Here is a 23,064-nt window from a genome sequence, read left to right as displayed (position 1 = left end):
TTGGCCAATTTCACGCAAAATAAAAAAGATGCCAATTTCAAAATAGGGTCCAGAATAAACAAGGTAGACATTCTTGGCACTAAAATACCATATCCTCTGTTCATTAGTCACATCTCTAGGCCCCTCTTATATTATTATTGTTTTCTATTTTGATTTTTTATTCATATAAAAAAATACAAAATTTACTGTTATGCAGACTACTGCATTATTGTAAAAATGGTATAAATAATATCAGTGCACTAGTGAAAGAATATTAGACTCCCCAGTTGACGTGTATTGGACGTGTGGTGTGATTTGCTTACTCCTGAACATTGGTAAAAATCGAACATTTCCGCTACTTTGAGCTCAGTTTCAAGGTCTTTTTCATCGTCAAAGTAATGAAAATCATCTCTATTTCTGTAATATGTTTTCCATTTTATCAATTAAGACCACGAAAACGCGAATACAACAATAAATACTATACAAAAATACACCTCAAAGTCGGCGCTTTAATGCAAAAAAACGATCAGTTTTTTTTTCTCATTACGGACTGTGTGCTGCAGGATTTTTTTTATGTGGTGCACAGTGACCACACAGACCCATTTTCTCACATGTGGGCCTACCAGCTTTCTCCCGCTTGATTTGAAGCCGCTAGAATTATTGAGTATATATATGTCAGAAACAGTGGCGCGTAAGACGTATTTATATAGCGTAAACAGTCAAAAGAAGGAGTAGCAATAATGTTGAAGGATAAGCTATGGCAGGAAAAGAGGGACTATAAATGTATTAATTCAAGGATTATGTGGAGTAAAATAAAGATTGGATGTGAAAAGTGGGTTATAATAAGCGTGTATGCACCTGGAGAAGAGAGAAGTGTAGAGGAGAGAGAGAGATTTGGGGAAATGTTGAGTGAATGCGTGGGGAGTTTTGAATCAAGTGTGAGAGTAATGGTGGTTGGGGATTTCAATGCTAAAGTGGGTAAAAATGTTATGGAAGGAGTAGTAGGTAAATTTGGGGTGCCAGGGGTAAATGTAAATGGGGAGCCTTTAATTGAGCTATGTGTAGAAAGAAATTTGGTAATAAGTAATACATATTTTATGAAAGAGAGAATAAATAAATATACAAGGTATGATGTAGCACGTAATGAAAGTAGTTTATTAGATTATGTATTGGTGGATAAAAGGTTGATGGGTAGGCTCCAGGATGTACATGTTTATAGAGGGGCAACTGATATATCGGATCATTATTTAGTTGTAGCTACAGTTAGAGTAAGAGGTAGATGGGAAAAGAGGAAGGTGGCAACAACAAGTAAGAGGGAGGTGAAAGTGTATAAACTAAGGGAGGAGGAAGTTCGGGTGAGATATAAGCGACTATTGGCAGAAAGGCGGGCTAGTGCAAAGATGAGTAGTGGGGGGGTTGAAGAGGGTTGGAATAGTTTTAAAAATGCAGTATTAGAATGTGGGGCAGAAGTTTGTGGTTATAGGAGGGTGGGGGCAGGAGGAAAGAGGAGTGATTGGTGGAATGATGAAGTAAAGGGTGTGATAAAAGAGAAAAAGGTAGCTTATGAGAGGTTTTTACAAAGCAGAAGTGTTATAAGAAGAGCAGAGTATATGGAGAGTAAAAGAAAGGTAAAGAGAGTGGTGAGAGAGTGCAAAAGGAGAGCAGATGATAGAGTGGGAGAGGCACTGTCAAGAAATTTTAATGAAAATAAGAAAAAATTTTGGAGTGAGTTAAACAAGTTAAGAAAGCCTAGGGAAAATATGGATTTGTCAGTTAAAAACAGAGTAGGGGAGTTAGTAGATGGGGAGATGGAGGTATTGGGTAGATGGCGAGAATATTTTTGAGGAACTTTTAAATGTTAAGGAAGAAACAGAGGCAGTAATTTCATGCACTGGTCAGGGAGGTATACCATCTTTTAGGAGTGAAGAAGAGCAGAATGTAAGTGTGGGGGAGGTACGTGAGGCATTACGTAAAATGAAAGGGGGTAAAGCAGCTGGAACTGATGGGATCATGACAGAAATGTTAAAAGCAGGGAGGGATATAGTGTTGGAGTGGTTGGTACTTTTGTTTAATAAATGTATGAAAGAGGGGAAGGTACCTAGGGATTGGCAGAGAGCATGTATAGTCCCTTTATATAAAGGGAAAGGGGACAAAAGAGACTGTAAAAATTATAGAGGAATAAGCTTACTGAGTATACCAGGAAAAGTGTACGGTAGGGTTATAATTGAAAGAATTAGAGGTAAGACAGAATGTAGGATTGCGGATGAGCAAGGAGGTTTCAGAGTGGGTAGGGGATGTGTAGATCAGGTGTTTACATTGAAGCATATATGTGAACAGTATTTAGATAAAGATAGGGAAGTTTTTATTGCATTTATGGATTTAGAAAAGGCATATGATAGAGTGGATAGAGGAGCAATGTGGCAGATGTTGCAAGTATATGGAATAGGTGGTAAGTTATTAAATGCTGTAAAGAGTTTTTATGAGGATAGTGAGGCTCAGGTTAGGGTGTGTAGAAGAGAGGGAGACTACTTCCCGGTAAAAGTAGGTCTTAGACAGGGATGTGTAATGTCACCATGGTTGTTTAATATATTTATAGATGGGGTTGTAAAGGAAGTAAATGCTAGGGTGTTTGGGAGAGGGGTGAGATTAAATTATGGGGAATCAAATTCAAAATGGGAATTGACACAGTTACTTTTTGCTGATGATACTGTGCTTATGGGAGATTCTAAAGAAAAATTGCAAAGGTTAGTGGATGAGTTTGGGAATGTGTGTAAAGGTAGAAAGTTGAAAGTGAACATAGAAAAGAGTAAGGTGATGAGGGTGTCAAATGATTTAGATAAAGAAAAATTGGATATCAAATTGGGGAGGAGGAGTATGGAAGAAGTGAATGTTTTCAGATACTTGGGAGTTGACGTGTCGGCGGATGGATTTATGAAGGATGAGGTTAATCATAGAATTGATGAGGGAAAAAAGGTGAGTGGTGCGTTGAGGTATATGTGGAGTCAAAAAATGTTATCTATGGAGGCAAAGAAGGGAATGTATGAAAGTATAGTAGTACCAACACTCTTATATGGGTGTGAAGCTTGGGTGGTAAATGCAGCAGCGAGGAGACGGTTGGAGGCAGTGGAGATGTCCTGTTTAAGGGCAATGTGTGGTGTAAATATTATGCAGAAAATTCGGAGTGTGGAAATTAGGAGAAGGTGTGGAGTTAATAAAAGTATTAGTCAGAGGGCAGAAGAGGGGTTGTTGAGGTGGTTTGGTCATTTAGAGAGAATGGATCAAAGTAGAATGACATGGAAAGCATATAAATCTATAGGGGAAGGAAGGCGGGGTAGGGGTCGTCCTCGAAAGGGTTGGAGAGAGGGGGTAAAGGAGGTTTTGTGGGTAAGGGGCTTGGACTTCCAGCAAGCGTGCGTGAGCGTGTTAGATAGGAGTGAATGGAGACGAATGGTACTTGGGACCTGACGATCTGTTGGAGTGTGAGCAGGGTAATATTTAGTGAAGGGATTCAGGGAAACCGGTTATTTTCATATAGTCGGACTTGAGTCCTGGAAATGGGAAGTACAATGCCTGCACTTTAAAGGAGGGGTTTGGGATATTGGCAGTTTGGAGGGATATGTTGTGTATCTTTATATGTGTATGCTTCTAAACTGTTGTATTCTGAGCACCTCTGCAAAAACAGTGATAATGTGCGAGTGTGGTGAAAGTGTTGAATGATGATGAAAGTATTTTCTTTTTGGGGATTTTCTTTCTTTTTTGGGTCACCCTGCCTCGGTGGGAGACGGCCGACTTGTTGGAAAAAAAAAAAAAAAAAAGTCAAAGGGTTAATACAGACAAAGATAGAGTGTTAGCCTTCCTTGGAAAAATTTACAAAAAACTGAATATTTCCACTATACTTTGAGCTCTATTGCAAGTATTTCCGGTTTGAAATCAACCAAACATGTTTTCCATTCTATTGATTGATAACAAGAAACAGTCAATAAAACCATAAATAACAACCCTAGAAAACACCTCAAAGCTGCTATTTTAACTCAAACACCAGTAAGAGGGTTGCTTTTCCCATCATGCACTGTGTGGGCAGAGTTTTTCTTTTATACTGCACAGACCCATTCTCTCATGTATAGGCCAAAATTTACTTTTCACAGCATATTTGAAGTTGCTGTGATCAAAATGCAGATCTATTGGAGCTACACAGGAATCAATAACAGCACTACATGGGAGACAGTGAAAGGATTAAACTAGGAAAACCATTTTTTTTTTTACTAACCTTGATTTTGCGTGGTAAGAACTTGCACCTGATCAACTAATTTTTTCAATTCTTCAGTAGCTGAACCTGGACTTCCATCTATTCTATCTGCTAGTTTCAATAATTCTCTATTTTCCGACTCAAGACTTTTAATCCGTCTCTCGTAGGATATCACATCTGATGAGGTCCCAACATGTACTGATGCAGTGAGTGAAAGGGTTAACAAGCACCCCTTGTCACTGATTTGGCTGAAAATAAATTATAATAAAACAATTATACATTTTTATCTAATGATCAAAGATTTAAATTGGAGTAAAATAGTATAATTAATTAGGCAAGTTACAATAACACACAGGTATGCAAGACCATCCTTACATTCCACGGAATCTAATACAAATGGGGAATTGCCACAGTTGCTTTTTGCTGATGACACTAATTTTAGGATATTCTGAAGAGAAGAAGCAAAGGCTGGTGGATAAATTTGGGAGGATACGTAAAAGAAGGATATTAAAGGTGATGAAGGATAACAAACAAGTTAGGTAATGAAAGATTGGGTATCAGATTGGAAGAATAAATAAATAAATAAATAAACAAACAAAGTTTATTTCTTTATAAAGTTTACAATGTGCAATTACAATTTTGATTTGCTAAGTACAGTGGACCCCCGGTATTCGATGGCATCGGTATTCGATAAATCCGATATTCGATGCATTATATCGCAAAAAAATTTCCTCAGTATTCGATACCATTCGTACGAGACCTGTCCACGTGTGGCCTGAACTGCCCCGTGTGTGCCAGTGTTTACAAGCCAGCCAGTGTGCGCGCATCTAAGGATACATTCGGTACATTCCATATTATCCATATTATCACTGTGCTTGGTGCTTGTTTCTGCAAAATAAGTCACCATGGGCCCCAAGAAAGCTTCTAGTGCCAACCCTGTGGTTAAAAAGGGTGAGAATTAGTATGGAAATTAATAAAGATTCTGAAGAGTTTGGGGTTAACCCTGAGAAGCCTATGCCAGTTGTGGACTCCATTGTGCCTACTTCAAAAATTAAGGAAATGTGTGCACAGTGGGTTGAAGCGCAAACCTTTATGGATGAAAATCACCCTAACACAGCTACTGCAAGCCTTGCTGGTGACTATTACAATGACAATGTTGTGGCCCATTTTAGACAAATCGTAAAGGAACGGGAGGTACAGAGCTCTATGGACAGATTTGTTGTGTGACAGAGGTCCAGTGACTCTCAAGCTGGTCCTAGTGGCATTAAAAGAAGAAGGGAAGTAACCCCAGAAAAGGATTTGCTACCTCAAGTCCTAATGGAAGGGGATTCCCCTTCTAAACACAAACACCTCTCCCCTCCTCCCATCCCATCAATCATCACCAGATCTTCATTAAAGGTAAGTGTCAATTATTTTATTGTTATTGTAATTACTCTATTGCATTAAACTTAATATTTCATGTAGTAAAATTTTTTTTTTTCATACTTTTGGGTGTCTTGCACGGATTAATTTGATTTCCATTATTTCTTATGAGAAAAATTGATTCGGTTCTCGATATTATCAGTATTCGATGAGCTCTCAGGAACGGATTAATATCGAATACCGGGGGTCCACTGCACAAGGATAACCACTATCATGCCGAAGCGTTTCGGGCAAGCTAATCCTAATACATAGTAACTAATTAAAACTGGTTAGGATAATAGTACATAGTAATTATACTTAAAACTAAACATGGAATAGTGGTTAGCTGTTTTACAATCTTATTTGAACTTAATAAATCTTAGGTAAACTTAATACAAAATCTAACTTACAAGTAATGGTGCAGGTGGTAATATTTTATGGAATGGCAGAAATAAAAGCCAGGAGGTCACATGATAAGACTAATTAGCAGATGTTTGGTTGATTTGGTTAATATTGTGTAATAAGATCATTTTTTAGCAAAGTCGTAAATTTATAAGCTGTCTTGGGATCCTTGACCTGTTCCGGTAGCGCAAGGAAGTATGGAGGAAGTGAATGTGTTCAGATAATTGGGAGTGGATTTCTTGGTGGATAGGTACGTGAAAGGCGAAGTGAACCATAGAACTGATGAAGGAAAAAAGGCTGGTGGTGGACTGAGGCATCTGTGGAGACAAAGAACATTATCTATAGAGGCAAAGAGGAGAATGTATGAGAGTACAGTGGTACCAACGCTTTTATATGGGTGTGAAACACGGGTTGTGAAAGCTACAGCAAGGAGGAAGCTGGAGAAAGTGGAGATGTCATGTGGTGTAAATATTATGCAGAGATTTCGTAGCTTAGAGATGAGGAGGAGGTGTGGTGTTACTAAAAGTATTTACCAGAGGACTGAGGAGGGGTTGTTGAGGTGGCTCGGACATTTAGAGAGGATGGAGCAAATACGTTGTAGGGAGGTAGTAAAGGAGGTTTTGTGTGCAAAGGGCTTGGATGCCTAGCAGGTGTGTGAGAGCATGTTAGATAGGAGTGGAGGTAAATGGTTTTTGGGACATGATGCACTTTTGAAGAGTGAGCAAGGTAAGATTCTGTGAAGAGAATCAGGAAAACCAGTTAGCCAGACTTGAATCCTGGAGGTGGGAAGTACAGTGCTTGTACTCTGAAGGAATAGTGATTATACAGCAGACCCCTGCCTTATGAACGCATCGCGTTACGTTAAATCCGCCATACGAAGCAATTGAACGCAAAAATTTTGCTTCGCCTCACGATAAAAAACTCGCCTTATGTGATTCATCCGGAATGTGTCCCACGTGTGGCCTCAGCACCAGTGTTTACAAGCCAGTCAATGCAGTCGCATCTACGCATACATTTGGTACATTTCACATTATCCCAGTGTTTTTAGTGCTTTTATCTACAAAATAAGTCACCATGGACCCAAAGAAAGCTTCTAGTGCCATCCCTGTGGTAAAAAGGGCAAGAATTAGTATGGAATTGAAAAGAGAGATTAAGGAAATGTGTGCAAAGCGGGTTGAACTGCAAACCTTTACGTATGAAAATCACCCTGAAACAGTTACTGCAAGCCTTGTTGGCAACCTGTACAATGACAATGTTATGGCCCATTTTAGGGAAGTCTTAGGAACGGGAGGTACAGAACTCTATGGACAGATTTGTTGTGCAACAGAGGTCCAGTGACTCTCAAGCTGGTCCTAGTGGCATTAAAAGAAGAAGGGAACCCTGGAAAAAGACTTGATACCTCAAGTCATAATGGAAGGGGATTCCCCTTCTAAACAATAAGTTCAACACCCTCCCCCCCTCCCATCCCATCAATCATCACCAGATCTTCATTAAAGGTAAGTGTCATATATTCTATTCTTAGCAGAGTAGTAATTGTGCATGTCTTCTTCAGTTTGTGTGTATTAAAATTAAGATTTCATGTGGTAAAAATTTTTTTTTTCATACTTTGGGGTGTCAGGAACAGATTAATTTAATTTCCATTATTTCTTATGGGGAAAATTAATTTGGCTAACAATAATTTCGGCTTACGATGAGCTCTCAGGAACGGATTTTAATATCGTAAGGTGGGGGTCCACTGTATTTGGAGTTTAGTGATGGAGAGAAAGATCTGGAGTGTTTCTTTACGAGGTCACCCTACCTCGGTGGGAGACAACCATTGTGTTAAAAAAATATGGCTGTCTTTATGTTCTTATTCAATTTCCTTTTTGCCTTTCTTATAGGTAACATATGTTGATTTCTCCATTGGAAAGTGGAACAAAATTCTTCCTCCATAAGCCACGCATGTCGTAAGAGGCAGCTAAAATGCCAGGAGCAAGGGGCCAGTAACCCCTTCTCCTGTATACATTACATAATTTAAAAAGAGAAACTCGCTTTTCTTTCTAGGTCACCCCGCTTCAGTGGGACACAGCCAGTTCGTTGAAAAAAAAAATATTGTTTCATAAATTTTTATGAATACATGGTAGTATTTATATGATACATTATCATATAAATACCACCATTCAACATGGTGGAGAACTGTATGTATTATAGACTGTTCCATGAAGAACTAATCCTATGTGAATAATTCAGTTTAAGGCGTGGTTGAGGCTCAACCTCCCATCTGCTACCCAAATAGCTGACTAGTCATGCTACTGGTAATTGTCTACTAATTGTATAGGACAAAAATAATTAAAATTGCACAGGTTTAGACCTGGATCACAATAAATGAAAATGAGGAGCCATTATCTCCTATTCATATTGATCTTTCTGGATCTTATTCAACTTAGAATGGATTTTAATCCCTTTTCCTTACAAGGTACGTACCAGTACCTCCTACTGAGCACTTTTAAATCTCTGGTCATGCTAAGGTTTTGCCCATAACCCCTTTTCATGTTAATCTTTTTATGAAAATAAATGGTATAAAATACCGACACAATGGAAACATAAACACATATGCAGTTTAATGTGGTCCTTTATTGACAACGTTTCGCCCACACAGTGGGCTTTTTCAAGTCACAAACAGATCTACCTGGGGTGGAAGGTACGGGAGTATTTATAGTCAGGTTGCTGAGGTCAGGTGGAGAATGCTGCATCTGATGATCACCCGGGTGGGGTTATAGAGTCTTGGGTAGCTTGGCAGGGGTATAGGACAAGTTGTGAGTAGACCTTCTGCAGTGTTCTATGTTCTTATGTGGGATAGCGATGAAGAAGTTTCTTGGCAAGTGGTTCAGCTATGTTACAGAAGCCATTGTTCTGGTTGAAAATGTTGGTTATAGAGATAAGCGATGATTCCAGGATTCTTCGGTATTGAGTGTTGTCTTCTGTGGTGATAAGTCTTGAGTTTCTGTAGTTAATTAAATGGTTGTGTGAATTGCGATGTTGTACACAGGCATTCCTTGTATCGTCAGTCCTGCTTGCGTATTGGTGTTCTGAAATACAGTGGACCCCCGCATACCGTCGGCATCACATAACGTTTAATCCGCATACCGCTCGCTTTTATCGCAAAAATTTTGCCTCGCATACCGCTCAAAAACCCGCTCAATTACTATAGAGATGAAGAAAGAGATCATTGATAAGTATGAAAGTGGAGTGCGTGTCTCCGAGCTGGCCAGGTTGTATAGTAAACCCCAATCAACCATCGTTACTATTGTGTCCAAGAAAACGGCAATCAAGGAAGCTGTTCTTGCCAAAGGTTTAACTGTGTTTTCGAAACAGAGATCGCAAGTGATGGAAGATGTTGAGAGACTCTTATTGGTGTGGATAAATGAAAAACAGCTAGCAGGAGATAGCGTCTCTCAAGCGATCATAAGCGAAAAGGCTAGGAAGTTGCATGAGGATTTAATTAAAAAAATGCCTGCAACTAGTGATGATGTGAGTGAATTTAAGGCCAGCAAAGGTTGGTTTGAGAGATTTAAGAAGCGTAGTGGCATACATAGTGTGATAAGGCATGGTGAGGCTGCCAGTTCGGACCACAAAGCAGCTGAAAAATATGTGCAGGAATTCAAGGAGTACATAGACAGTGAAGGACTGAAACCTGAACAAGTGTTTAATTGTGATGAAACAGGCCTGTTTTGGAAGAAAATGCCAAGCAGGACCTACATTACTAAGGAGGAAAAGGCACTCCCAGGACATAAGCCTATGAAAGACAGCCTTACTTTGTTGATGTGTTCCAATGCTACTGGTGATTGCAAAGTGAAGCCTTTATTAGTGTATCACTCTGAAACTCCCAGACCGTTCAGGCAAAAGAATGTCCTCAAGGAGAATTTGTGTGTGCTGTGGAGGGCAAACAGTAAGGCATGGGTCACTAGGGACTTTTTTTATGACTGGTTACACCATGCATTTGCCCCCAATGTGAAAGATTACCTAACTGAAAAGAAATTAGAACTTAAGTGCCTCCTGGTGTTAGACAATGCCCCTGGTCATCCTACAGACGTGGCAGAGCGACTTTACGGGGACATGAAATTCATTAAGGTGAAGTTTTTGCCTCCTAATACCACTCCTCTCCTGCAGCCCATGGACCAGCAGGTTATTGCAAACTTCAAAAAACTGTACACAAAAGCTCTGTTTGAAAGGTGCTTTGTAGTGACCTCAGAAACTCAACTGACTCTAAGAGAGTTTTGGAGAGAGCACTTTAATATCCTCAATTGTGTAAACCTTATAGGTAAGACTTGGGAGGGAGTGACTAAGAAGACCTTGAACTCTGCTTGGAAGAAACTGTGGCCAGAATGTGTAGACAAAAGGGATTTTGAAGGGTTTGAGGCTAACCCTGAGAGGATTATGCCAGTTGAGGAATCCATTGTGGCATTGGGAAAGTCCTTGGGGTTGGAGGTTAGTGGGGAGGATGTGGAAGAGTTGGTGGAGGAGGACAATGAAGAACTAACCACTGATGAGCTGATAGATCAACTTCAACAGCAAGAGGCCAGACCTGAGGAAACTGGTTCAGAGGAGGGGAGAGAGAAATTGAAGAAGTTGCCTACTACAAAGATTAAGGAAATCTGTGCAATGTGGCTGAAAGTACAAACCTTTATGGATGAGAATCACCCTCACACAGCTATTGCAAGCCGTGTTGGCAACCTGTACACTGACAATGTTGTGAAACACTTTAGGGAAGTCATAAAGGAACGAGAGGTACAGGCCACTATGGACAGATATGTTGTGCGAAAGAAGTCCAGTGACTCTGAAGCTGGTCCTAGTGGCATTAAAAGAAGAAGGGAAGTAACCCCAGAAAAGGACTCGACACCTCAAGTCTTAATAGAAGGGGATTCCCCTTCTAAACACTAACACTCTCTCTCCCCTCCTCCCATCCCATCAATCATCACCAGATCTTCAATAAAAGTAAGTGTCATGTAATTGTGCATGCCTTTTTCAGTTTGTGTGTATTAAAATTAACATTTCATGTGGTAAAATTTTTTTTTTCATACTTTTGGGTGTCTTGCACAGATTAATTTGATTTCCATTATTTCTTATGGGGAAAATTCATTCGCATACCGATCATTTCGCATAACAATGAGCCCTCTTGCACGGATTAAAATCGCTATGCGGGGGTCTACTGTACGTGTTTGGAGGTCTCTTGATGTTTCGCCCACATATATTTGTTGCAGTCATTACAAGGGATTACGTAAACCCCTGCAGAGGATGGAAGCTTGTCCTGTCTACTACTGGTGATGTCCTTGATGGTCGTGGTTGTGGAGGTAGATACGTACTTGGAATGATGTATTGGAAAAGATGTTGGAAACATGTTTGGCAATGGAGTCGGTGGGGAGGACTATGTATCTCTTCTCGGCAGTGTCTTCTCTGGGTGTGTTGAAGATGTTTAATGCCCGCCGTCTGCAGTCTCTAATGAAGTGACGAGGATAGTGGAGTTTAGAAAATACTTGTTCAATTATAGTGCATTCTTCCTCAAGGAACTCATTGCTGCAGATCTGAGTGCACGCAGGAAGAAGCCTATAATTACACCACGTTTAGTTTTGGTGTCATGGTGAGAGTAGAAGTGGAGAATATCGTTTTGGTTGGTTGGTTTTCGATAGACTTTAAAACGAAGTTCATGGTCAGTTTTGCAGAGAAGAACATCAAGGAAAGGAAGAGTGTTGTCGAACTTCATTTTAAAGTCTATCGAAAACCAACCAACCAAAACGATCTTCTCCACTTCTACTCTCACCATGACACCAAAACTAAACGTGGTATAATTATAGGCTTCTTCCTGCGTGCACTCAGAATCTGCAGCAATGAGTTCCTTGAGGAAGAATGCACTATAATTGAACAAGTATTTTCTAAACTCCACTATCCTTGTCACTTCATCAGAGACTGCAGACGGCGGGCATTAAACATCTTCAACACACCCAGAGAAGACACTGCCGAGAAGAGATACACAGTCCTCCCCACCACTTGTCAGACAAAACCAGGCCTGACAGAAACTCCAGCCCGTTGGATGAATCTTATTGTGGCTAGCTGGTCTAGTGGCTAACGCGACGGGCTGGAGTTTTGAGACTCTATGACTGCGGGTTCAATCCCGGCCGGGGGTATGGTTTATTTGCAATCGTGTCATTACGATTTCTTAAGTCATGTTGACGGCAGTGAAGGGACTTGAGCTAGAGTTCGTCACGGCCACGCTAGCTGGAGATTCGTCTGTAAAAACTTGCATTTGTGGTCACAGAGGTGCCTGTGCTAACCTTCCTATGGTGTAGAAATATACCTAGTTGGATGAATCTTATTGTGGCTAGCTGGTCTAGTGGCTAACGCGACGGGCTGGAGTTTTGAGACTCTATGATCGCGGGTTCAATCCCGGCCGGGGGTATGGCCTTGGTTCATTGTCCAATCACACAAGAGCCTCCCAAATGCTGAGGCGACATTCACCTCAGCATTTGCCAGACTCGCCTAGCAGCTGGTTGAGTATGGTGCTTCCTCTCTTCTGCTTCAGTTTGCCATTCTTTGTCACAGTGGTACACTTATATTCAACTCCTGTACATAGTGTACACAAGTGTACATAACTGTATACAGTAAACCGTCATTTAACACAGTAGCTACGTTCTTGAAAATACCGTGTTACGTAAAACCGTTTAAGATGAACTGAAGAACTCGGGAGGGGAAAAAATAGGGTTATGTTCCGGAGAGCCCAAAAAAACCCAAACAACTTTTTTTTTAGGCCTCCATATCTTACAAAAAAAAAAGTGAATGTGTTATTGTAATTCACTGTTGTGATGTATTATGTTGTTTTTACTGCTTAAGACTACAAATTTAACAGAAATAACAGTATTTCTTACCTTAAATTGTGGGTGCTGGTGTTTGTGGATGATTGTGAAGAGTGGAGAGTTATGCTGTGGCCCTACTGGGTTGAGGTGGATGGTAGAGATATGGTACTGAAGTCAATGGTTGTACTGAAGTGCATAAATTCTGTAAAGGATTTCTGAGCTGTTTTACCCTGCAGTACATCATACAGCTGTCAATGGCTGTACTGGAGTGTCTAACTTTAAGTCATTCAATAAGTCAGTCAAGTCATTCAGTAAGTAATTCAGTCAGTCAAGTTATTCAGTCAGTCAAGTCATTCAGTCAGTCAAGTCATTCAGTCAGTCAAGTCATTCAGTCAGTCAAGTCATTCAGTCAGTCAAGTCATTCAGTCAGTCAAGTCATTCAGTCAGTCAAGTCAGTCAGTCAGTCACACAAACTTATGTTTACCTCTTTTTGTGTGTACAAAGTAACACTTCATAACGGTTACAGGTTATCTCTTGCCTAATATCTTTGTTTTCTTCGTTAATTCTAAGGCTTAAATGCTTAAACCTTTTCTTGCCACTTTCAACAACACTGGTATGCCTACTGGGTGTTACAATAGCTTGGCAGATACAAGACATGGTAATTAACCCTTTGACTGTTTACGCCGTACAAATATGTCTTGGGCGCCACTGTTTCTGACGTATCTATACGCATAAATTCTAGCGGCTTCAAATCAAGCAGGAGAAAGCTGGTAGGCCCACATGTGAGAGAATGGGGCTCCATGGTCAGCGTGCACCATATAAAAAAAATCAGGGAGCCAGTGGTGCATTGTGGGAATGCCATTTCTGTTGTCCTTTTTCAGCATGCCTAGCGGTAAGAAATATGTGATTCCCCAGCAAATCTGGAACTCTTCTCTTCCCAAGTGATGCTCTAACACAGATGTAAGTGTCAGTGAAGATCAATTTCATGGTTTTGAGGAGTTTGAGACCAAAAGCAATGCCCAGGATACCAGAAGAATGGAGAAGGAGGAGGAGGAGGAAGAAGAAGGAAGGAGGAAGGAAGGAAGGAGGAGGAGGAAGGAGGAGGAGGGAGGAGGAGGGAGGAGGAGGGAGGAGGAGGAAGGAGGAGGAAGGAGGAGGAAGGAGGATGAGGAAGGAGGAGGAGGAAGGAGGAGGAAGGAGGAGGGAGGAGGAGGAGGAGGAGGAGGAGGGAGGAGGAGGAGGAGGAGGGAGGAAGGAGGAGGAGGAGGAGGAGGAGGAGGAGGAGGAGGAGGAGGAGGAAGAGGAAGGAAGGAGGAGGAGGAGGAGGAAGAGGAAGGGAGGAGGAGGGAGGAGGAAGGAGAAGGAGGAAGGAGGGAGGAGGGAGGAGGAAGAGGAAGGAAGAAGAAGAAGATGATGATGATGTTTCCTTGAAGCATGGAAAACAGTTCACCCCATGACAGTGACAAGATAAGGGAAGATAACATCTGATAAGAGCTGACGTTTCATGAGCATAAACAAGGGTGGAGCTGATAAGGAAAGGTTAGATGACCATCCCCCTCCCTTTGTTTTTGCTGGTACACAAACATCTCTGTCTGTCTGTCTATTTGTCTGTCTGCCAAGCTCCCTGTCTATCCGTCTAGCTCTCTGTCTCAGAGCCACAAGATTGCATCATCACGTTTACTCACATCTTCAAGCAGAGTATAGCACTTTGTCTGGATTTCTTGGGTTATCCTAGGTAATTTACACTATGTATACTTGTATTTATGTGTACCTGTGAGACAGAGATAGACAGACAGATTGAGATAGAATGAGGGAGAAAGATAATTAGATAGAATGGAGGGGAAGCAGCATCCGACCCCATTGTTTTGACAGGCAGTAGGGGGAGTGAGTAATGAGACAATATGTCATTTTGAAAGCTGCCGACACACTGGCACATAAGACAAGCTTGCTGAATGGAGATAATAGCAGTTATATGAAAGTATCTAGTGACTATATATGTGTATATATATTTTAGAAACCAGAAGCAAGAAGGGAAGGCAGGAATGACGGAAGGACAGATTGTGAGGGAAAAGTTCAATAGATAGAAGTAGCGAGGGAATATATAGTAACAATAGTTTCATTGCTGGCTACTTGTTAAGGTAGGGTAAGTCAAGCTCCCGCTACTCCCGCCTTTTTCTCCCCCTCCCTGAAAGTGATAGTTTGCTTGCCGGATACTTGTTAAGGTAGGGTAAGTCCAGCTCCCGCTATTCCCGCCTTTTTCCCCCATCCCTAAAGTGATAGTTTGATTGCCGGCTGCTTGTTAACGTAGGGTCAGTCTAGCTCCCACTATCCCTTCCCCTCCCTCTTCCCCCCCCCAAAGGTGAAGTGCGGGGCTCTGGTCAAACAGTAAATCACTCGACTCACAGCTCCCAACACTACTCTTGGATGACAGAGAGGGTCACCTGTCAATCAACGAGAAGAACTGACGGAGACGGACTAACGTCCTGGATTTAATTACATGTGCACCTGTATGAAATTGCAGGACGTAACCCCTCATCATTGCAGCGGTAAAGAACCTGCTTTTCTGTCATCGGGATATAATACTCAAGGCTATACTGTGAAGAACTAGCCAGTGGGTCGTAACCAACACCTGCGACCCCCCCCCTCCACATCATCAGCAACGGCTACGATTTCAACAACACAGTGTCACCAACACCAGACACCCCTATATATATTAGCGTTGAATTCAGTTATCATTTATATTTTTCATTTTCTTTAATGTAGGATTAATATTTCATATTTAAGTGTTTTATATTTTCTATATAATAAAGTGTTTATGTTTGTCTGTTATTATTTCTTTTTCTATTCATTAATTTTCCTGAGGAGGAGCCAGCCTTGGTAATACTGTCTGAAGTTATTACAGGGCTGAGTAAGCCTTCACAAGTGGCGACCTTGCCAGGATACAACTCGACAGAATCAAGATTCAATTCCATCTCGAATCTACCATTGGAACTTCAACGTTGCATACCACAGACGGTTACCACCAGCCATGAGTAATCATTCTCTATGGTAGGACTACAGTACAGGTATTTAAAAGATTTGGTGATTGTTATAGTCTCAGTTTATTGTAAGTCAAGTCAGGCAGGATATAATAGTTAATTCTGCCACCTTTCTTGTGAGCTTGAAACACTTTGGAGGATTAGACTCTAGGGACCCGAGATTTTCCAGTGACAATTTGTTTCATTGAGCTCTTTATTTTATCAAGGGAACTGTCGTTGGACACTCTTGATTTGTTGGTGAGAAGATTGGATGGTCAAGGGACCCCATTCTACTTACTGTTTGCTCGGAGCCGGCATAGAACCCTTTGTTTTAATAGAAGCAGGGATCGAGCCCTCTGGTTTATTTACAGTTTGAATGGAGCAGGAATTGAACCCTCCGTTTTCTTTAATACCCGTTTCATTTCCCCTGATAGTTTAAGTTATTCTTGCAAGCATGGAGGAATACCAGTTTTGGATGAACGCTCGAAGTAAGTTAGGAATAACAGGGAAAAATTTAGAATCTTTCATTAGTGCTAAGATCCAGGAAAGACTTGAAAGAGAGAGAATTGAGAGAGAAGAGAGACAGTTAGAAAGGGAAAGAGAAGAAGAAAAGGAGAGAGAGAGAATCGAAAGAGAAGAGAAAAAGGAGAGAGAAATCCAAGAAAGACAGTTAGAAAGAGAAAGAGAAGACAAAAAGGAGCGTGATAGATTTGATCGTGAAGAAAGAGCTAGAGAACGTGAGGAACAGGCTAAAATACGTGAGGAACAGGCTAAAATAAGAGAACTTGAGGAAAGAGCAAAGGATAGAGAAGTTGAGGAAAAAGCTAGAGAACGTGAGGAAAAAGCTAGAGAACTTGAGTTAACAGAGAAAAGTATCGTGAGCTCGAAAAATCTCGCCTTGAATTAGAGAATAAAAAGTTAACTCTTACACAACAACAATTAGAGGAAGGAGCAATGAAACAACATGCAGTCAGTGCACATATTCCAACACCTAATTTACCTCCCTTCACAGAGGAGGAAGACATAACTTCATACATTATCAGGTTTGAAAATACTGCTACCCTCTGTGAATGGCCTGCTGACACCTGGGCTACCAGGTTAGGAATGTTATTTTCTGGTACAGCTTTGAATATCTATGCAACTTTGTTGCACGATATCATATGTAATTATAACCTACTGAAGAAGGCAATCCTTAAAGCATACCAAAAAACCACTAATTCTTACAGGAAAGATTTCTGGTATGCCACCTTACAGCCTGGCCAGAACTTTCAGCAGTTACAGGTAACACTCTTTCGTTTGTTTGACTTTTGGATAGAGAGTTCAGGAATTGATCACAGTTATGAATCTCTTAGAGACTTCATGGTTGCTCACCAGTTCCTGACAGCTCTTCCCCATCAGATACGAACATTCATCAGAGAACGTAACCTGATTAAAGCTGAGGAAGTTGCTGAGGCTGCTGACCTGTATGTTGAGGCTCACAATTCCTATAAAGACCTAAAGGGACCAAACCCTAAGGGCAAGGGTTCATCAGACCTTAAGAAATCAAAGCCTCTAGTGGAAAGTAAAATGACTTCTTTTACTCCTGTTTGTCATTTGTGTGGTGTTAAGGGACATAAACGTCCAGATTGTCCTTCTAAGAAGGTCCAAAAAGTTGGAAGATGTTTTAAAGACTGTAATGACCAAGCACCCTTCTGTTCAGGAACAGTTAATGGACTTAATGTATCTACCATTTTACGAGACACTGGATGCACATGTATAGTAATTTCCGATAAGCTGTTCCCTAATCTTAAAGAAACTCATTCCTCTGCTATACTTTCAGACTACTTGGGCCGTTCAGACACTTTTCCTACCATCCGTTGTTACATTAGGTCTAAATGGTTCACAGGTTGGTCTGAAGCCGTACTAGCTCCCATCACTTCTTGCTCCGTACTAATAGGTAATGTAAAAGGTGCCATTCTTCCTTCTGAGGCTGATCTTTCATCGCCAAAGGTGGACATAAGCTTTTCAGATCCTCTTCCTATAGAGTCAGAGAAGCCCCTTGAAAGTTCAGATGAGACAATGTCTCGTGAGATTCATGTGGGATTAAAAACCATTGATGCTACTCTCGAAAGCGAGGTAGTAGGATCACCGGTTCACTTGTTAGATGAAAGTAAAGATATCACCTCCGATACAATAAATGTCTTGACTAGGGCTCAGACCAAAGCCCAGGCTTCTCCTACTGTCCATCCTTTGATTTTCCCTGACTTTAAGCCTTTAGATATATCGAAGGACTCCTTTGTCAAGTTACAACGTAATTGCCCTTCTCTTCAGAATTGCCATAATGCCGCTAAACAAAATCAAGTTATCCAAAGGAAAAACTTTTCATATAAATTTGAATATATAAAAGGTATCTTGTACAAGTCAGTATTCAAATTAAATTCAGATGAGATAGACTATTCCATCTTAGTTGTTCCAAGTCAATGCAGAGAGACTGTTCTTAAAATGGTTCATGACCTGCCAGTGGCCGGACATTTCTCGCATCGTAAAACCTTAAATAAAATTAGGGAAACCTATTTTTGGCCAAAAATGTCCTCAGATGTCACTACCTATTGTAGATCGTGTAAAGTTTGCCAACTGTCATCCTCCTGAGGTACCAGGCGAGTACCTATGGTCAAAATGCCTATCTTTACGGTACCGTTTGAAAGAGTAGCTATTGACATCGTTGGTCCTTTATCTCCACTTTCATCTGGGGGACATAGATATATATTAACATTAGCTGATTATGCTTCGAGTTTCCCTGAAGCCATACCCTTAGAGACCATAACCACTACAGAGGTGGCTGAAGCCCTTTTGTCCATCTTCTCCAGAGTGGGTATCCCTAGAGAAATTTTGTCTGACCGTGGGACACAATTCACATCTGACTTAATGCAACATATATACCAACTTCTGGGAGTGAAGCCTCTCTTCACCACACCCTATCATCCCAGCTGTAATGGGAGGATTGAGCGCCAGCATTCGATTCTCAAGTCCATTTTAAGGAAACTTTGCTCCCTTAAACCTAAGGAGTGGCATCGTTACCTACCCTGTGTTTTGTTTGCCATGAGAGAAGTTCCCAGTGACTCTTTGGGGTTTTCACCTTTTGAACTTCTCTATGATAGACAGGCCAGAGGCCCATTGTCCATCCTTCATGACTTATGGACTAATGAGGAGGTAAATGCTGAGGTTCAGTCTTCTTACCAGTTTCTCCTTGACCTTAGATCCAAACTTGAGGAGACCTCTGACATAGTTTCGAAAAACTTAAGTTTGTCAATGGACCAGTACAAAACATATTTTGATTCCAAAAGTCAGAGGAGAAGTTTTAAAGTAGGGGATGAAGTTCTTGTACTTTTGCCGATCAAGTCAAATAAATTATTAGTAGCATGGGAAGGTCCATATAAAGTATTAAAAATTTGTGGGAAAGTTGATTACCTCATAGAAGTCAAGGGGAAACCTAAGCTTTATCATATCAACATCCTTAAGAAATATTTCCGAAAAAATTCGGTTAACTGCCTTAATAACTTTGACTTAGTTTTTCCACACGAACTTGATAAGACAACTGAAAAATGTAAAGTGTGCGTAATTGACACCTCTAACTTAGACTATGATGAAGAACTACATGACTAGGTGACTCTTGACCACTCGGGCACAACCAACATTAATATTAATGAATCTTTGGATGACCATAAGAGACATGAACTACTTCAATGTGTGAGTAACTTTTCAGACGTCTTTACTGATATTCCAGGTGTTACCTCCACGGTAGTCCATAAGATTGACTTAGTGACGGACAATCCTATCAAACGAAAATTATACCCAGTTCCAGTTCACCTTAGGGATGCATTTGACCGAGAGGTAGACAAATTATTAAAACTAAAGATCATTGAACCTTCAGTATCTTCATATTGTTCACCAGTAGTGATGGTTAAGAAGGAGGATAATTCACATAGACCTGCTATTGACTTCAGAGGCCTTAATGCTATAACTCGGTGGGATGCTGAGCCTATGCCCTTAATAGATAGCGATCTACACGAATTTTATGACGCTTCCTTCTTTTCAGAGGTTGATATTGCACAGGCATATCATCAAGTAATGTTAGATCCTTCTTCTAAGCAGTACACCGCTTTTCCTACACACCAAGGACTGATGCAATATAGAACTATGCCCTTCGGTTTGGTAACTGCCTGTGCTACCTACGTGAGACTGATGAGAAAGGTCTTGGGTAATATGCCAAATGTTTCAGTTTATTTTGGTAACATTTACGTAATGACATCCACGTGGGGCGAACATATCCAAACATTAACATCAGTTTTGCGTAGGTTACGCTCACATAACCTCATTGCCAAGCCAAAGAAATGCTTCCTAGGGTATAACAAGATTAGATATCTTGGACTGATACTTTCTAATAACTCTCTGCAGCCTCTCCCCAGTAAGATCAAAGTTTTATTAAAATTTAAATTCCCAAAACCAAGAAGCTCATGCGTAGCTTTCTTGGTTCTGTAAATTTTTATGCACAGTTTATCCCGAACCTTACTGATCTTACAGGCATCTCATCCGACTTCCTTAAAAAGTCTGTGAAGGAACCTCTTGAACTTTCCGACGTAGCTCGGGAAAAGTTTAATGAGATTAAAAGTATCTTTTCGCAAGACCCTATACTTAAGATTTCAGATATTAATAAAACATTTTGCTTAAGAACTGATGCCTCCAACATTGGCTTAGGTGCGGTGTTACTACAATACCATGATGGTACTCCCTTCCCTGTATGCTTTCTAAGCCGGAAACTCTTTCCCGCAGAAACAAGATACTCTACAATAGAAAAGGAATGTTTAGCCCTTGTGTGGGGTATCTCCAAACTTAAATTTTATTTGCTGGGAAAAGAATTCATTTTAGAAACGGACCACAAACCTTTGATATACCTAGAAACTTTTAAGGGAACCAACAGTCGCCTCTTGAGGTGGACATTGGCACTCCAGGCTTTTAAGTTCCATATTGTGTATATCAATGGTTCATCCAATTATTTCTCTGACTGGTTAAGTCGTGACAGTCAGTAGAAGATTTGTTGCCTTATGCGACTTCCACATGTTAGAACTTTTTCCACGCCTATTCTTCTTATACTCCTTGACTATAAGTCTTGGTATGGGGGAGTGTGAGGGAAAAGTTCAATAGATAGGAGTAGCGAGGGAATATATAGTAACAATAGTTTCATTGCCGGCTACTTGTTAAGGTAGGGTAAGTCCAGCTCCCGCTATTCCCGCCTTTTTCCCCCACCCCTAAAGTGATAGTTTGATTGATTGCCGGCTGCTTGTTAATGTAGCGTCAATCTAGCTCCCACTATCCCTTCCCCTCCCTCTTCCCCCCCCAACCGAAAGGTGACGTGTAGGGCTCTGGTCAAACAGTAAATCACTCGACTCACAGATCACAACACTACTCTTGGATGACAGAGAAGGTCACCTGTCAATCAACGAGAAGAACTGATGGAGACGGACTAACGTCCTGGAGACGTCCCATATTGGATTTAATTACCTGTGCACCTGTATGAAATTGCAGGACGTAACCCCTCATCATTGCAGCGGTAAAGAACCTGCTTTCCTGTCATCGGGATATAATACTCAAGGCTATACTGTGAAGAACTAGCCAGTGGGTCGTAACCAACACCTGCGACCCCCCCCATCATCAGCAATGGCTACGATTTCAACAACACAGTGTCACCAACACCAGACACCCCTATATATATTAGCATTGAATTCAGTTATCATTTATATTTTTCATTTTCTTTAATGTAGGATTAATATTTCATATTTAAGTGTTTTATATTTTCTATATAATAAAGTGTTTATGTTTGTCTGTTATTATTTCTTCTTCTATTCATTAATTTTCCTGAGGAGGAGCCAGCCTTGGTAATACTGTCTGAAGTTATTACAGGGCTGAGTAAGCTTTCACACAGATGAAGGAATGTAGAAGACAGGTAGGAAAGGAATAGAGGAAAGTAGGAAGGAAGGAATGATGACACACGACCATTTACCTAGGAATATGAATGTGTAAATTCAAGAATTATGTGGATTAAAGTAAAGGTTGGATGCGAGAAGTGGGTCATAATAAGCGTGTATGCACCTGGAGAAGAGAGGAATGCAGAGGAGAGAGAGAGATTTTGGGAGATGTTAAGTGAATGTATAGGAGCCTTTGAACCAAGTGAGAGAGTAATTGTGGTAGGGGACTTGAATGCTAAAGTAGGAGAAACTTTTAGAGAGGGTGTGGTAGGTAAGTTTGGGGTGCCAGGTGTAAATGATAATGGGAGCCCTTTGATTGAACTTTGTATAGAAAGGGGTTTAGTTATAGGTAATACATATTTTAAGAAAAAGAGGATAAATAAGTATACAAGATATGATGTAGGGCGAAATGACAGTAGTTTGTTGGATTATGTATTGGTAGATAAAAGACTGTTGAGTAGACTTCAGGATGTACATGTTTATAGAGGGGCCACAGATATATCAGATCACTTTCTAGTTGTAGCTACACTGAGAGTAAAAGGTAGATGGGATATAAGGAGAATAGAAGCATCAGGGAAGAGAGAGGTGAAGGTTTATAAACTAAAAGAGGAGGCAGTTAGGGTAAGATATAAACAGCTATTGGAGGATAGATGGGCTAATGAGAGCATAGGCAATGGGGTCAAAGAGGTATGGGGTAGGTTTAAAAATGTAGTGTTAGAGTGTTCAGCAGAAGTTTGTGGTTACAGGAAAGTCGGTGCAGGAGGGAAGAGGAGCGATTGGTGGAATGATGATGTAAAGAGAGTAGTAAGGGAGAAAAAGTTAGCATATGAAAAGTTTTTACAAAGTAGAAGTGATGCAAGGAGGGAAGAGTATATGGAGAAAAAGAGAGAGGTTAAGAGAGTGGTGAAGCAATGTAAAAAGAGAGCAAATGAGAGAGTGGGCGAGATGTTATCAACAAATTTTGTTGAAAATAAGAAAAAGTTTTGGAGTGAGATTAACAAGTTAAGAAAGCCTAGAGAACAAATGGATTTGTCAGTTAAAAATAGGATATGAGAGTTATTAAATGGAGAGTTAGAGGTATTGGGAAGATGGAGGGAATATTTTGAGGAATTGTTAAATGTTGATGAAGATAGGGAAGCTGTGATTTCGTGTATAGGGCAAGGAGGAATAACATCTTGTAGGAGTGAGGA

At 40.6% G+C, this 23,064-nt stretch overlaps 1 protein-coding gene across 1 annotated transcript in view; it reads right to left on the bottom strand.

Annotated features, from left to right (window-relative positions):
- Window positions 1–3,902: 3,902 nt before the first annotated feature.
- Window positions 3,903–23,064, bottom strand: part of LOC128691697 (serine/threonine-protein kinase MRCK alpha) — a 163,398-nt gene continuing 144,236 nt past the window's right edge. Inside the window, exon 11 of the mRNA XM_070105408.1 lies at window positions 3,903–4,473. Coding sequence (XP_069961509.1) covers window positions 4,242–4,473 — 232 coding nt within the window. The 3' untranslated portion in view covers window positions 3,903–4,241. The remainder of the gene's footprint in view (window positions 4,474–23,064) is intronic.

Source organism: Cherax quadricarinatus, chromosome 6 (genome assembly GCF_038502225.1).
Source record: "Cherax quadricarinatus isolate ZL_2023a chromosome 6, ASM3850222v1, whole genome shotgun sequence".
In the NCBI taxonomy this organism is placed as follows: Eukaryota; Metazoa; Arthropoda; class Malacostraca; order Decapoda; family Parastacidae; genus Cherax; species Cherax quadricarinatus.
This window is presented reverse-complemented; position numbering and strand designations above follow the sequence as displayed.